Consider the following 17,744-nt stretch of genomic DNA (forward strand, 5'->3'; position numbering starts at 1 on the left):
AAAAAAATCTACATATCAAATAATAATTTATAGTTTCAAGCCTTTGGAGTGAGAGAAAGCTAAGGTACCTGGAAATACCTAAAATTTCAACATAGAAAGATTTCTGGCAGAATTTGAGTACTAGATTCTCAGAAAAAAAAATCTTTTAATTTACTTGAAAACTTCAGTTTCCAAGACTTCATTTTCTACAAATGTCAAACTTGACTAGAACAAAAGGAAACTTGATCCACTCTTTTTCTGCTTCCCACTCCTGTTTCTAGAAGAACACATGTACTGTCTGATTTCTATGCCAGCTCCTCATTTGGAGAGAAACTGGGCTTCAGTTGTCCTGAGCACTCATGATCAGCGCAGCGTGCCAGCTGCCATCAGTCTCTGATTCACTCATGCAACAACTTCTGCATGAGACTCCCTCATCAGTCAGACACCAGCATCCAGCACACAGTGATGATTTCTTCAAAGAAGGGAAATACTGAGCAAACACTGAGAGTTACTCAGAAAAACCATAGGGACAGCACTTTAATCCTAGCTTCCTTTTTGCATGCCTCAAAGTTTACAAGGCTTGGCATATTCTCCACTGTTTTCATTGATATGTTGATTAGTGTTTAAATCTTTAGACCACTCAATCTGTTGTTTTAAAAATGGATTGGTTAAAAAAACAATCTAATATAGGTTATTACACTAACCCAGTCTGGACTAATCCAGCCCTGGGTTGATTAGATATTACAGAGTTTGACCCAAAGTTAGTTCAGGGTTGGGTCAAGTTTTTGACCAAAAGTATGAGGTGAAAGTATTTTTTATGAACTTAGCAACCTTGTTGTTGTTTTTATTGATTTTCAGATCTCTTTATTTGTTCTTTTTGCAAAAAGCAACAAATCCACCACATTATTGGAAGTTTGATTATTTATGTGAGAAGAGCTGAAGGTGGCTTGATTGGGGTTTAATTGGCAACTATGAGCTGCTAAACTATGGAGCAAAACATTTATTGATGGTCTTCCTGCTAACTTGTGTTTTAGTGTTAAGGTTAATCAAACTAATGTTAGTTCAAGGAACATATCTTCCCACATTAAATACATGTTAGGGAATTTACTTTCTTCATTTGAACCTTTCAAATGGTATCGCATATACAGAGGTGCTCAAATGCAAAAAGCCAATTCGAGTTTGCAATTAATAAGCGCCACCTAGTGTACAACAAATCTGGTCACAAATACTCAGTAGAGATTTCCCTGTACTGCAGCTATCTTTACATGTTCATAAAAGTATTTGGAAAATTAGATCAAATGGCTTAATTATCTCTATTTAATTGATATTAACCCTAATTCAGTTCCAATTGTTTGTCATAGAAAAGTAATAATAAGAGCATCTTTGTTATATTGATTGGATTAATTTCACAAAAGGCAATGTTTGATATGTTTTTTAATTTTTTTATAAAAACAAGACTTTGAGCTTTGTGCTTCCCTGCTAACAGCAACAGTCCCTGCTCATACTTAAACCTTGATTAAATATGGAAAAGAGAATATTAATGACCAGTGACAAAGCTCCTCTTGTCAGAATTGGCTTCCTTCTAACCCATTTATTCTGACATATCTTTGGTTATTTTGAAGCACAAAAATATGAAAGCCATTTAATAATGTAATGTCATACATCAGGTTGGAATATGTTGTTAAACCGAGCGCAAAATTTGCTTATTTCTTCTCATTCACTGTGCTGTGCCACAGTGTAACAAATAATTATGAACAGCACATCAGCAACAACAGCTAGGTCTGGGCAATGTCTGTTTGCAACTCTCCACTGGCCAACTTTATCCAGTGTCATTGTTCCACTGAGACCATGTCCTAGCCTTCCCTTGTAACTTTCTTTGCCCAGTTTACAAGAATGTGTTGGTTTGTTGTTGATTTTTTATTTATTTATTTATTTTTTGTGTGTGTGTCTTAGTGAAGCCTGAGGCATCCACAACAAAATCACAGCCACCACAACTGCCTTAAATTCAGTTCAGTTACTTCAAAAAGACCAGAAGCTCCTGGCAGAGAGTACATTTGCTTTAAGCAGCCTGTAATCACAGAGAAGCAATGGGCTGAAATTGTGCCACTGGAGCTAATTACAGGTAATTAGAAGCCAGTTGTCCGCTTCACCCAGTTTTGCTGAAAATACAAAAATTGTGGGTCATCATGTTTTTAAGATGTGTTGCATTCATTTCTGTGGATGTGTTTAACCGAAGCAGCTGCCATTGTTTTGTGTGGATATGAGCAATGGTATCTTTCTGTAAAAGCACAAATCAGCACATTTTAATAGACAGATTTAGATGTATATCGCTCAGCTATTGCCCGGCTTGAGATTTTATTCATAGTTTACATTTCTGATATAAAAAGATAAGATGAAGGGAAAAATATAAAGATGCAGTCAGGAGCTGATATGTTGAGTTGTGTGAAACAAAGTGTTCTAGTGTTATGAGATTGATACTGTGAAACGTACAAAGACATGAAGCAAGTCAAACCACAAGCTCATTCCTCCAATCCACTATCCAGACAATTTAGAGCCACCCCCATGTATAAAACCAGCATGTCTTGGATAAGAGTAATTTTTTTATCTTCCTAATTAATTCTGATGTTTTCCAGCTTTGTGTGGTTTTTTTGCAAGCAGAAAACATCAGCAGAATATCAACACTTCAGTATCCACTCTATTTCAAATGACTATGAAACCTTTCCCATTTCAGACAAACATTCAGCTTTAGTACATGTTGCCCTCTTTTCCCTCAGCCTCTTCTCCAGCCTTGCATTACTTTCCATTTTTATCCATACTTTTCACTTCATCTTCCGTCTCTGCTTAATGGCCTCTGTTTAGTTGTGCTCCAGTGAAGAAGTAATGCCGTTGGTGTTGCTGCTTAGAGGTGAGTGTTCTGGGGCAGAATAAGCTGCAATATGCCTCCTATCCATTATTGATCCATGATTAACTAGAGTTCAGCGTGGGTTCTAGACTTCAGCACTAATGAAATAGGCTTGGCCAACCTTGGAGAAGGGATATAGCTTTACCACAACCCCAACAAACAAAACAAGCTGTGCTCTTACCCTGTTGGAAAGCAGCCAGCCAGGGTAAACGTGTTCGTAGTATTTTTGGTGGAGAGTGTGAAATGACTATAGGGTTGGTGTTGATGATAACGGAGGTCAAAAGTAAAAGGATCCTGTCCCCCTTTACCCTCCTTCAAAAGCTATTTCTGTCAATCGAGGAAATGCTCCGCAAGGCGGCATTGCAGACCTGCTGATCCTGATGCATTATGACACTGATGGTGCTCAACATCTGACCTCTGGGCTGCGGAGTGCTCTCAGATACGCATAGCTTACGTCCCCATCTCAACAAGGATTCAGACACAGCAAACCAACTCTAGGAGCAAAGTGTCAGGGGTGAGATCTTAGCTTCTGGTTTGATTCATACAGGAGAATATTTTCAGTACTGCCTCTCCTTTGGAAGCATCAAGACAAGCCTACTACAATGTTTTTTTAAACTTCTGCTTAAGACAACACTGAACTGTTTCACACTGAGTCGACCAAGCTCTTATTTGTGATGTTTAGTTCCTTGAAATGTTTGAAAATCTGGGACTATACAAACCAGCTAATAAAAACATCAGAAACAAAAACATGCTTGAATGTGGCACTGGTACGAATCTCAACCTCAAGAAGAAACAAAACAGACCTAAATTTCCTGAATTTGTGACCCTTGGGTGTGACTACGTTGATGTTTTCCGCATCAAGAGCTTTGATGGTGCTCTGACTTTAGAGTCAGAGTGAAATCACAGCATCGCCCTGCACTTTAGCAACTTGCACTGCTCTTCAGGGCTTCATCATTAAACATTCACCAGACACACACATACAAGACATCATCTAGGGAGGACTTCATGTGGCCTTACTGGTCCAGCCATTGTTCTCTGACAGAATGTGTCTTTCAGTGGACTTCACGGTTTCTGTGTTGATGGTGTAAGATGTCATCCTGGAGCACCAAAATGATTTTTGCATATTTTGAATATAACTTTTGTTCTTTTGCACTTTTGGTTTGGAAAACAAATTGAACCGTGCTCTTCCTCAGATAATAGTTTATATAGATTTTTAAAAAAAACTCTAATTGATCACCTTTGATCAATGTTCAATAAAACAACACTCCAGTGAAAAGGCAAACATTGCAGATACAATTGTAGAATAAATCAATAAAAAAAAAATTAAAAATAAAGCAAACATTTGTTCGGTCTCCTTGAGGTAGTCAAAAAGAAAACACACTTAACAAATAATTAATAGTAGCAAAGAATATTTTCTTTTTCATAAGCTGACATTATAAAATCACTGCTAGTTATTTTTACAGATTAAAGGTGCTATGCTTAGCATTGTTGGCTAATATCAATTGCCCACAGTAACTATTCAGTTGTTTATTTTGACAATGCAGTTTTCTTTATTAGTATTCCTCCCATTTATTATTTATAGTAGCAGCAGAGGTGGCAGTACAGTGAGTTTGTGTGAGTACTAACTCAACAACATTACGTATTAAGGGAAAGACTGACTTAAACTGGCTGTAGTATCTTAATGATTTGCATGCAACTTGCCTAGAATTAAAATTTGAAAAGTCTTACTTTTAAACTTTTTCATTCGGTAAAGTGTGGTGCAGCTTAAATAAGAAACTCTTATTTGTTTCTTATTTCAAATGTTAGGCTCACAGTACAGCTGGCTGTAGAAGGACAGAAAGGGGAAATATTCAGGTTTTTGTTTCTTTTGTCACTTAAAGTATTTCTTTTCTCCATGTGACAACTACAGCAGTTAGTAGACTATTGTAAATTGTATTAACTTGAATTCCTGACAAAGTTTCAATTAAACTGGTTGTTGGAAGAAGGTGTATCTAGAGTTATTTTAAAAGTCTTTGTGCTTCCATAAGGTAATTTATTCTTTTTTGCATGTAGAAACTCCTGCAATCATCTTCTTCTTGGATCTGTCCAAATGTGTACTTACTTAATGTGCAATACGAATCTGAGAAGTAATGTAAAAACATCATAAAACTTCATTTTTTTAATTTTCTGTTGACAATATTTGATGAAAGTTCTTCCATCCAGATTTTATGACATCTGACCTCGTCTTAGAAAAGCTTACCGTGTTCTTCCTGATGGGGAGTTGAGCGCTTTAAGCTCTTGTGGAGTCTCTGACACCTTGAGAAGCTTTGAGGTCGAGTACGTGTAAGCTGACGGGGCCATCGGTCTTTAGATTTGCTGTGACCTGTGAGTTGTTTACCTACTCAGCCATCATGTGAGTCATTGTGGTCACCTGAATGCCAGGGATAGTAAACAGTCTGAACTGAAGAAACTTTTTAGATGAGGATTGAAATATTAAATTCTTAGCTATTAAAAACTTATTTCCAGGTTCTGTTATCTTAATGACTTTAAACTTGATTGTGAGCCACATTTTATAGTTTACCTTTGCAAATAGCCCTGCGACAGACTTGGGACCCCACTTGGGTCAAGGGTGAACGGATGATGGATGGATTGATGGATGGATGGATGGATGGATGGATGGATGGATGGATGGATGGATGGATGGATGGATGGATGGATGGATGGATGGATGGATGGATGGATGGGTGGGTGTGGGTGGGTGGATGGATGGATGGATGGATGGATGGATGGATGGATGGATGGATGGATGGATGGATGGATGGATGGATGGATGGATGGATGGATGGGTAAATGGATGGATGGATGGATGGATGGATGGATGGATGGATGGATGGATGGATGGATGGATGGATGGATGGATGGATGGATGGGTGGGTGGGTGCATGGATGGATGGATGGATGGATGGATGGGTGGGTGGGTGGGTGGGTGGATGGATGGATGGATGGATGGATGGATGGATGGATGGATGGATGGATGGATGGATGGATGGATGGATGGATGGATGGATGGATGGATGGATGGATGGATACTTTTACTGTGACTTCGCTGCTGTCTCTCAGCTAAGCGTATTATGGATTTGTGGCACAAAAGCTCAGACCTCATTAAATTTTAACAATGTTTTGGAAATAGTTGGGGCAGTTTTTCTTACTTTCCTCTATGGTTGTGAATTACAACTATGCCTTGATATGCAATTATTTCCTGTGTTGGCAGGTTGGAGCAATGTGTGGAATGAAAACAGTTCTTGCTCACTTTTTGTGAATTCAATGCTCGGGTCAATTTCCAAGGGCAGCATGTAGACTCCAGCTATAATCATCTAATTAGTGAGAGTTTGAGTTTTCCAATTAGCATTCAACCTTGAAGTTTCATACAGAGACAAAACTCACCATCTGTCAGCACAATGCAGGGCAGCTCTCTGTGATGGTGATGCATTCACAGCCCTCTAACTGTGTTTGTTTTGGCTGCAGGAACTTCTACTACATCACCATGCTGCGAGACCCGGTCTCCCGCTACCTGAGTGAGTGGAAACATGTCCAGAGAGGAGCCACATGGAAGACGGCTCTCCATATGTGCGATGGACGCTCACCCACCCAGGACGAGTTGCCCACCTGCTACAGTGGTGACGACTGGTCCGGTGTCACCCTGAAAGAGTTCATGAACTGTCAGTCAAACCTGGCCAACAACCGCCAAGTCCGCATGCTGGCTGACCTGAGCCTGGTGGGCTGCTACAACATGTCCTCGATGAACGAGAGCCAGCGCAACCACATCCTTTTGAGCAGCGCCATGAGCAACCTGAAGAACATGGCTTTCTACGGTCTGACTGAGTTCCAGCGCAAGACGCAATACCTGTTTGAGCGGACGTTCAGCCTGCGCTTCATCTCCGCCTTCACGCAGATCAACAGCACGCGGGCGGCCAACGTGGACCTGAGTGAGGCCGTGCGCAGGCGCATCGAGGAGCTCAACTTCCTGGATGTTCAGCTGTATGAGTATGCAAAGGACCTGTTCCTCCAACGGTTCCAGTACACCCGGCAGAGGGAGCACCAAGAGGTGCGATTGAAGAGGCGCGAGGAGAGACGCTGGTTGAGGGAGCAAAGGGACCAGGGCAGACCATGGCCGTCCAAACACAAAGGAAGCGGGAAGGGAGATGGAGACGTATTTGAGAAGGAAACTGAAACCGACCTGCCCACCACCACTGAGGACTATACAAGCCAAGTGGCACGTTGGTGAGGCTTCATCTAACAGAGAGCTGCAGCAGACTCTCTTGTACATCTTAAGAGTCTCTTTGTTCTTCACCATTGTTCTGTCTGATGCATTTATCTGTTTTGTTGGTACAGGAGCTTTGTTTCTTTTAGGGAAAAAAAAAACATTCATTTTGTCTCTGAGAGCCTTTAGTGTCTTAAATTTATAAAAGCTGTTCATAAATCATCTCATTTAACTACTGCCTTAGTTTTACTTTGCAAAACAATAGCGTAAACAAAAAGAAAATCCTGACTGCACTGATTTTAATATCCACAGAAAGGTTTTGAATATGTTTGAAGTTATTATTGGTGTTCAGACTGTTTTCACTCCAGTGGCTTTATATTTTTGAGTAAGAGTTCCAGACATCATAAACATTTAGAGAGGGCAGCTTTGAGCATCAGTTTTTAATGTGTTACAAACACAAAGTGGAATATGAGAATTTATCAGAGAGCAGCAGAGCATTTCTTGAATCTGATCTTCACTTCCCAGATTTGTCCAAAAAACTGGTGAGTCGGCCAACAGTCGATATTTAACAATTAGCTGGTAGATAGAAAGGGGTGAGGAAAATTTGGGTCTCTGTGTGGCTTTCTCTTTGAACTGCTTCACAAGTAATGTGTTGCCCAAAAAAAAAAAAATTAACAGTACTAGTAATCATTTAGAACATTTAAGAAAATTGGAATATTTTCAACAATACAAATGACAGAAATCGGAGATGTCCCGATCAGGGCATTTTCAATTGACAGGCATCAAAGCTTGTGACTGAACACAGCTAGTAAATACTGCCCTTGATTTTGTCAGCCCTAAGCGAGCCCTCCAGCACTAATTTTCAGAACTTTCTTTCTAAATTTATGCTCTCCTTCTTATGTGCACAGCTTGCAAAGCTTTAATATATGCTATCCACATTGTTTTGTTCTAAGCCAATTTGAGCTTTTTCTACTAATATAGGTCGTTTTTGCCCCCCACAATGACTTTCAGAGTAAATGACAGACTATACGGGCCACTGCAGCTTCCTGTTTCTCTGGTCCTGACCTACATGTACTCTCAGCTGTCAAGGCAGAAAAAAAAGCCTTGGAGAACTATTCTTTTAATTTCATGACCCTGAAAGGAAAATGACAGTTAATGAAAACACATGGCTTTTTCAGTCCTTTTGTCCTTTTTTGGCCTCGTGATTAATAGAATCTGCATTTCAATTTTAAAAGTCATATCAAAGCAGAGTAAACATACGAGCATAAGCCTAGACCTTCACCAACCTGCTGCACATGCACATTTAAAGGAGGAAGATTATGATTTGTGAGCTAGTTTAGTGGGATACAATCACAGTGCTAATGTAATATTGATGATATGTAGTGCTGCTTGTTGGTCATTCAGTCCTTTGCTATTTTGCACTTGCATAGCTTTGGATATGTTTCTTCTGGATACAAAATATAGTGAAGCAACACTTTGAGAGGGGACCATAAAGTAAAAGCTACTGAGGTTTTGAGAAAATTCATGGCTTTCACAAGCATCAGACTAGACTAGGTACGCACTGACCAGGTATGAGCAAATGCCTATTCTAATATGACTAATCATTTCAGCAGCAAATAAAAATCCTGAATAGGACATTGATAACAGAAATCCTATTTTATCTGAAAGTCTTAAAGGCCATGCATGGTCAGGTTGACGTGCGGAATTCAGTTCTCATTGCAGCGTCATTTTGTCCTCAGTCTCATGTCGTCCATGATTTGTCACAACTGCCCTGACAAATCTTGCATCCCCTAATTATTGTATGATTGGTCAGAATTTTATGGTTGTGTTTGTTTATGCAGAAAACAGTTCCAAATACTCCCATCCTAATGCAAGTTTTTCAGTCAGAGACCAGGATGGATAGTTGAGAGGAGCAATTGTCAGAGACCATAAAAAGTATGAACCAAAACATGTTCCAGGCGAAGTTTACAGACCAAAGTACTACACTTCCCCTGCTCAGTTCTTCTGGTACAACGCAGCCAATGAACATCCCAGCGATGCCTTCTGTTCTTCTTTAGCTTTTTACAATGTGGACAATAAAATAAAATGTTTTAACTCATCAGTGATTATTTCCTCCACTTCTGTTTACTTTACTGTTTTTAACCAGACATATGACAAAACACCAGGACGTGTAGCTCATGCAGCAGGAGGGGTTTCACAGGAGCTCATTTCAGTGTATCTTGTGGATCTTGAACGGTCTCTGTGAAAACGAATGTCCCACCTTCGGAGATGTCAACCTCGTGACCAGACTTTGACTGTTTGATCATGCTGGGCCCTTTAATTAAATGACAGATGGCTGCTTGTCACAGAAACACAGTATATTTAGATCTGCAAATTTTATACTTTAATAAGCTCTGGCTGATTTAATAAAAATCTCAGCTGAGTCACGAAAATCAAACTTGTCTTTCTTGAATAACTTTCTGACGATCAGTATTTTGGTACTAGATCTTTCTGCATTTGGAAATCCAAACTCCAAAATGGACATCTTTCTGATATTTTTTTCTTATACTTTTTTGATGTAACTTTAGTGAGAGGCATAAAAAGGCTCTTTCATGAATCTGATCCAAGTTCTGTCACTCAAAATATTGTGCATTTTCATCTACTAAAAGGCAAACTAAACAACTCAGACAAAAGATGTACTGTTTTTAGTCAAATGGGTTTTTTTTTAAAGACAATATTGTTTGCATGTACCCAACTAAACCAAATTACTCAAAAATGTGTATGCCAATTTTTTTTGTTGTGGTTTTCAAACAGTTTTCTAATGCGCAGTATGTGGTATCTTACTAACAGAATAACTTCTGTCTGGTCCATGCATGTTTTTGTAATTTGATGTTCACTACGGATGCAGGAATGATTCATATTGAATCATTCATGTTCATAAACAAAACAAACAAAAAACAACCCTGCCAGTAAAAGTGGTGGAGGTGTTTTCAACCTTGGGCTCACAATTAAGTAAAACTGACATTTTTTTAAAGCACTTATCCTCATCTCAACTTATCAACGTTTTAGATTAGCATTTTTATTCTGGTCTATCTGTTTATTTTGTGGCTAATAAGAAATTGGACTACTTTTGAGGGACACAGAAGAAACCTCCAATATCCACAGTGTACATACATTGATGGCCAGAAAAATGGAGCAAAACATCTGCCAATTATTTATTTATTTATTTTTTGGCATATTTATTTTTAACATCTCCACATATGAGAAAAATAAAACCAAACTTAAGTGTCTACCTGTTTTTGATCACTGAATAATAAAAATGTGCTTCATTTTGTTGTACTTTGGATTTTAAAATGAAAATAATATCAACACTTTTGGAGAGAACATCCAGTTGCCAAGAAATGCACGGACCGATTCTCTACCTGTAACTTTTGTCAAGCATTGTATTTGTTGTGAAAAAATGAAACAATTAAATGGTACAAGAGTGGTAAGCTGGGTCTTTTTGGCAGAGTTGAAAGGTATTTGATAAACAATGAATGTGATGAGTTGGGTAAATGTTGGTGGTATGTGGCCTGACTGGGAATGAGATGATCTGTATTCAGTTGTCATGCCCCTCCCCTGTCACACTGGCTGGTTCTTACATATTTGTAGAGCTGACGGCTTCTGTGCTGTGGGCACTGAGATCGCTCTGATGGCAGCAGAGAGCCAGAACTCAAAGACAAAGCCTGCGAGAAGATGGTTGAAGAAAATAAAACATTTCTGTCACTTCTCTGTGCCTGATAGTTTCCGGCCCCTCAAAGCTTGTTTTTATCTCTTTAAAAGGCTTTAGTGGCCTTTGTGCTTTTATGTGTCTTGTCTCATGCTCACTCACAGCTCATGCATATCAAATTAAATGTATGCTAAATGTCAGCTCAGATATTTGCTGCTATTATGTTAATGCAATTTGTCACATTTTTTTTTCCTTTTTCTTCCTGATTGCACTTTCTCATGAAATACCTCATGTTGCACCGTTTTGCTTAATCTCGCTCCATCTTGTCTGAATGATTCATCGAGTCGTTGCAGAGCATGTGTTGAATGAATATTTTGTCAGCTAATGGGAAGGCGTACATGTATATGCGCTTGCTGGTATGGAAGCACTTACATCAGTAGCGGGTAAAAAGAGGAGGAAGTGTTGCACATTCTGAAAACTCACTCAAGTATATCAAGTGTAACTCACAACATTATAGGACAGTTCTGCATATGAAGAATTCATGCCATTTTTAATGTGGCAGCAGAAGAATACTGCAGGAACATCCCTTCAAGAGGTATTGTATATTTTAGAATGCTTTCCCACTTTATTCTAAAACAACAATAGGCTGTCCTCTGAAATTCAGAGGCATTATTCTTTTGAGATGGATCAGTGTAAGCAGATGGATCAGTTAGCAGGATACATACTTGTTTTCATCTTTGTAAAACTAGGAAAAACAGTCAAAGCAGTTTCTTTCTGTCTTTTTTTTTTTGGAAAAATTATTACTTTAAAACTTTAAAACTTCACTGTGCACAATCTGGAGCTATCTTGCGATAGACCTACAGGGGAATATCCCATTGTCTGAGTGAGGATAAAGTCATCTACATGTCCAAATGCAATAATTTTGGAAAAGAAAGTGGACAAAAGTTAAAATTTCTGGACCGTGTCTGATTTGTTCACATGGACTATCTTCTGTTAGTCCTATGACAACACAGGACTGACAGAAGATAGGATGAGTCAAAATCACATGTTCTGACAGTTAAAACATTTGTGAAGACTGGTAGTTAGCAGTCTACCACTTGTGAATTTTCCCTCCAAATTCATATTATTGTGAATGTGTGGTAGTGTTCTGGAGTTTACAGTCTTAATCTGATAAAATAAGTTTGTCGAGGTCAACAAATGTGGGAATCACTTTACTGAGGAAAAGTTATGATATCTTTGATGATGCTTTGGCTGAAGTAACTTGACTCTTTCTCTGACATCAGTCTGAGAAAGGTTTGACACACTCCTTTCTTTCAGCTGTTTCAGAGTGTATAACATATTTGAAGTTTGGGTCTTTGTCCATGTTCTCTCATAAAGCTTCAGCCTCGCCTTCATGTTTTCCTTAGAGAGCAAATGTTTCCTCACTTTACATCCCACGAAAATTTAATTGGTATAGTCTCATTTTGATTTTACACGTATCCACTTTCATATAAACATGAGTGAGAGTCTTCTATAGGTCCAGTTATAATATTTTTGAAAACATGTATTTTGGCATCTTGCAGTCTGAACTTACTCTGATAACCAAACCTCTGGATGTTGACAGTCATTTTCATTGTCTTCACTTGTAGAAAGTTTCATAGGGAAGTCACAGGACAAAACATAGTAAAAACCAAAACCTACATTTATCTCCAAAAGGTTTTAACAAAAACTGGAGTAGATATATAAATAAGCTGTCATTGTCTAATAAAAATTTGTAATGATTATCAAGAAGTCCGGACAGCTATTGCTCCAGACTACTTTGATAAATGTAAAGAAAATCTGCTTCGTTTGAAAAAATTAAGTGTGTAAAGAAACTGCTCAAAATTCTTACACGGGACTGTAGTTCTGTTTTTGTTTGGGTCAGACAGTTTGTGGGGCTCTTGGCTTACTTTCTGCCAAAACGACATGCAGCCTCTCTGGCATAACGCCTCAAGGACATCCTCCTCAAGCACCCAGTCAGAATGACATTTTATTAGTCTGTGATTATTTTTTGCTTGCAGGAAACTGATGGCTGATAAGCAAGGAATCAATTTTTGCCAATGGATCCCCAACGATCCAACACACCGTGCATATATGTATATAAGTGTGTTCCTGGGAAACAAAACCTAAAAATGAAAACACTTAATCAGTTAATAAACATTTGGTGTCTTTTATACGAGATCTTTTTTTCCTGTTACCATCATAAAACCACAGCATGATGTAGAATTTGCTGTATGTCACTTCTGTGGCTTTTACAAATTATACCTGGGATGATTTCTTTTAATAAGAGAAATGTACGTCACAAAATGATGTAAATAAAGTCATAAAGAGAAGCAAATGTGAGACGTGTCATTCTGTAGGGAGGGTTTAATGAAGTTGTACTGCCACTCTATGAAAGAAAATCTCCCAGATGGTCTGATTTATCTGTTTAATTTAAAGGATTTTAACTGCTGCTGAGGAATGGCTTTGTCTGACTGTAATTGGTTACATCTCAAGAGAGATTTCTCTCTGTTTTATCTGTACATAATAAAGCCTTGCGATGAAAAGAAATATAAAAGCATTTTTGTGACTTTTTTCTGCCTTTTTTTCCTGTCAGAAAATAAAAGGAAAAGAATAACGTCGTTTTGGGTCTCTATGGAAGAACAGCCTGCACTAAACAGTGGTGTTATCATGAAATGTTTGACATGAAAAGTTCTCAAACTTGATCATATTTTGTCACACTACAAGCACAAACTTCATGGTATTTGACTTGTATTTTATGTGATGTAGTAGCAGAAAGTAGAGAATAATTGTGAAGCAGAAGAAAAATAACATATGGCTTGCAAAAGGGTTTATTTGTAAAAATGTGGGAAGCACATGTATGAAGCAACCTTTACTTTGATTTCCATAAATAACAGATGAGACCAAATTTAAGCTTTTGGTCTCCTCACAAACTGCTGTATGTCAAGAAACTAATACTATACGTGTGTAGTACTAGGTTTTATATTGTCATACTTACACGTAGTGGTCGCAGCATTATACTGTGGAAATACTTTTCTTCAAAAAGAACTGCAGCTACAGTGGAAATCCTGCAAGAAAAGGATTACAATATATCAAATAGTTCTTATATGTCACAAACATCAATTCAAAGTTCAAATCTATATCTAGCCACAAATTATTATCAAGACTTGAAAACTGATAATAGAGACATATGATGACAATGGTAACTGTGGCAGAAGTTGAATCTGGAAGAGACAGAACAAATACACACCACACTTTTCAGATTTTTCTAAATCATCTTCCTTACACCATGAAGGTCTATCATATAAAAATCCTGATAAAATGCAGTGACAGTTACAAATGTAAACTGTCAAAATGGCATGATTAGTTTTATTAGTCAGTGTCAAGACTGTACATTTGCATGAGGCATAAGCAAGGCAATCTCTGTATCTCATTTGAATTTCTCCAGCATGATATTTGACAGGAAATATTGCATTCAAGAGATTATTTCTCAATAATCTAAATGAAAACACACTGAGTAAAATCTTGTTGACATCTAGATCTGTGTTCTTGTATGAAGAAATGATGCTTTTCCAAAGCTGAAGACACAGAAGCTCCTTCACATGCCCCGTTATACATAGTTAGTCCCTCTGCCTTTGCTGAGTTGGCTTAATATGTTCTGAAACACAATATATATTCCAGGTTAGTCTCCAACGTGCTCAGCTTTCTGCTTTCCTTCAGGTTAAATGGCTAGAACTGCCAGCTCAGCACGTCTGCTGGTGGCTGCGGCAAGGTTTTTTTTTTTTTGTCCAGATGGCATCACCGTGTCAGTGACAGTTACAGTCAAGGATTAACCTTAGGAAATGTATAAGAACTTATAAACTATGTGGCTAAGCTATTCATATTGGTATTGTTTTTCTTGTGTTTTATGACATTCCCAAAAATAAGGATTTGATTTTAGTTGGAGAAATTATATTAGCTTTATGTGAAAAACTTTCACATTTTGCTGTGCTGTTAGTGAGTGATGAAAATATATATTTAAAAAAATCCAAAAAAGAAAATGTGTTATTTTACTCCAAATGTACATGAACTCCACATTGTTTCTCTCAGGATCTGTGGATTTATTTTAATCATTGGTTAATACTATGTAAATCCCATAATAACCCCAGTCCATCCAAGTTTTATCATGAAAGAAGAGTTCCAATTACACTGACTACAGATCTAATTGCATTACTGATCCACAGTAATTTTATCCAAGGCTTTTGTTTTACCAAGATCCAATCCTGAATTCTCATATTACAGTTTTTTTGGGGGGGAGTTTTGGGTTGGGTTTTTTTTTTTCGGTGCCTTGGTGCATTTCTCTAAGTACAATTATCATAACTTAGTTCAACTTTAGTTAGTTGTGCACATCACAGTAACTGTTTTTCAATCATTCTAAGAAATGAAGGACAATAGTCCATTTATTTTCAACAATACTTATGAACGCTGAGTCAACCATTAAAATCCTTGTTTTTTTTATGGTTGAGTCAAAAATGTCAAACAGTTTTGCAATAGCTGTGCAGATTGTTTCTAGAGTTGAGAATTTTCAGGTAGTGTCACCAAGATCTGATTATGTTGCACTGGAAAATACAGAATGTAATGTCAAAAAACATGTTCAAACAATTTGCTTATTTTGTTCATAAACATGATGCCAGAATTTCTGTTTTGCTGACATTAACATTGTCATCAACATGAATTGTTAGTGAGGAAGGGACAGAGCAAATTACATGCTTTTGCCGATTAGAAATCAGGTTTTGGACTTTAATTGGTTTGAGAAATGCACTAGGTGCTGTGCAAAAGTTAAGACGGATGTTAGAAATTCGCCAAAGCGCCCGGACAGAGTTATATGTGAACGATTAAATCATAGTTAAGATATGACTGCCATCTTGTGGCCAAATATGGTAAATGCTGCTAATCTTTTCTACTAATCTTTTCTTTTCTAATTTCTTCTGTAATAGTTAAATAATAACTAAACACACATATTAGATCTTATTTTTAAAGCGCTTTTCAGCAACAAGGCAGTTCAGTATTTAGGTGATAAAAGCACAAAAAGATTGAATAGGCTACATAGATATAGATGCATAATGTTCCAAACAGGAGCCCAAACCATTTGGGTAGCAGTAATATTTAATTTTCAAAACATAAAAGTGGATCCAAGAAAATGCCTTATTAATAGCTTTATTTTAGAAGACTTTAATTTGAGCTACAGAGTAGAGCAGCTATGCTCAAAACCAACAAAAGACCAAATGGGTGAACGTGAACAACAATCAGTGATAAGGTCACATGAATGAAAGCATTGCCTGCTGCTTTCTCTTTGTTTTTATATCTGATTCGCTTTGACAGTGACATTTTCCTCAAAGGGAGCAATATGGTGACCTTTCTTTGTGGCACTCAGTGCCACATTTCCAGTTTGAGATCTGTCACAGTGACAGATCAGATAAAGCTCCTCTGTGGCCTCCAGAGGGCTGAAAAAAAGCAAAGGAAGAAGAAAATAGTGGTGACTGTTTCAGTTTGTGACAAGTGATGTAAACTCTGTGAAGCAAACTTTTATGTGAGAAAAACAATATTCCAACACAGTTCCGCAACACTAGTTTTTTTGAAACCATGCTCAGTTAATAATTCAAGATGCTATATGTATTAAAAATGATGATACATTTTTAAAATAGGTAAAGTTGCCAGAAACATACTTTACTCAAGTAAAAGTAGAAAGTTCAAACAATTACCCAAGTTGGACTAAAATATGTTCAGTAAAATTTCAACTTGTGTGCCGTGAACTGTTCTGATCTGATTTAAGAAGAAAAAAGAAACAAATATCAGTTTTTCTCAAACTAAAACATTTGAAATCAGTAATTACAACAGTTGACATAAGCATGTTAGAATAAACAAACTGTCAGCAGTATGCTTATTTGACCTCCAGCAGTCTCAGCGGACAGAAAATAACATCAGAACTATGAAGCTTGTTTACGAACGAAAAGTTTAATCAGACGGGCTTATGTGTCTGATGCATTCTGGTTTATAATGTTTTTGTTTGTCAGTCTGTTAAATAACTCAAGCAAAAAATGTACTCAACTCAGAACAAAACAAAATCGTATGCAGCTGTAAAATTCCTGCTAGAAGAATAAATATACATACATATTTATTTATTTTGAAATCCTCAAATTAATTTAACCAAGTATAGGTTCTTAGTTACAATCCATGATTAAGCATTTAACTAAAAACATTAAATATTTTTACCTTGTTGCAAAGTGAGACATAGAGACAGCAATCATCTTGGGTTACAGTCTTCAAAGCATTTTAATGATATAGAACGCAGTTGTTACTCCTACTTTACCTAAAAAAAAAACAGAAAAACTTGGAGTATATGTAATATTTTACCCCAATTTCTTCCTGATAACTCAACACTTGAAATCTAGTGTGGCAAACTGTCTTTAGCAAAAAGAGTACTTTGCGTAAAATAGTCTTAATATTAATTCAGTTGATCTTTGACAGCCTCAGAGATATTTTCAGATCACAGGACAAGCAAAGTTATGGAGAGTCTTCTGCTCAGAAAAGACCAAAAATGTACATCGTAAGTAATAATAATACAAATATATACCATTATTTTAAAACTTTTATTTGTAGATAAAAACTTTAAAAAAAACAGTGTCTACTTTATTCATCTTTAAGTAACATTGTGACCTCATCATACAAACCCCTTTTGAAATACAAAAATGCGTAAAATTTCAAGAATTATAAATTCTTTTGCAAGAACTGGTCTGCATGTCAGTCTGTGTAGTACTGCTGATTAATTAGCAAAACTGCTTGTCAGCAAATCTTTTCAAGATCTTGACATCTTATCATTTTAAATACAATCTGCTTTCTAGAAATCTGGGAGAAAAGTAACGTTGGTCATTTGTACA

At 37.3% G+C, this 17,744-nt stretch overlaps 1 protein-coding gene across 1 annotated transcript in view; it reads left to right on the forward strand.

Moving 5' to 3' along the window:
- Positions 1–13,367, forward strand: part of hs6st3b (heparan sulfate 6-O-sulfotransferase 3b) — a 72,717-nt gene extending 59,350 nt beyond the window's left edge. The window contains exon 2 of the mRNA XM_055031437.1: positions 6,386–13,367. Within this exon, the coding sequence (XP_054887412.1) occupies positions 6,386–7,145 (760 nt within the window). The 3' untranslated portion in view covers positions 7,146–13,367. The remainder of the gene's footprint in view (positions 1–6,385) is intronic.
- The last annotated feature ends 4,377 nt before the right edge of the window (positions 13,368–17,744 follow it).

This window comes from Poeciliopsis prolifica, unplaced genomic scaffold (genome assembly GCF_027474105.1).
Source record: "Poeciliopsis prolifica strain line A6 unplaced genomic scaffold, Auburn_PproV2 SCAFFOLD007, whole genome shotgun sequence".
NCBI classification, from domain to species: domain Eukaryota; kingdom Metazoa; phylum Chordata; class Actinopteri; order Cyprinodontiformes; family Poeciliidae; genus Poeciliopsis; species Poeciliopsis prolifica.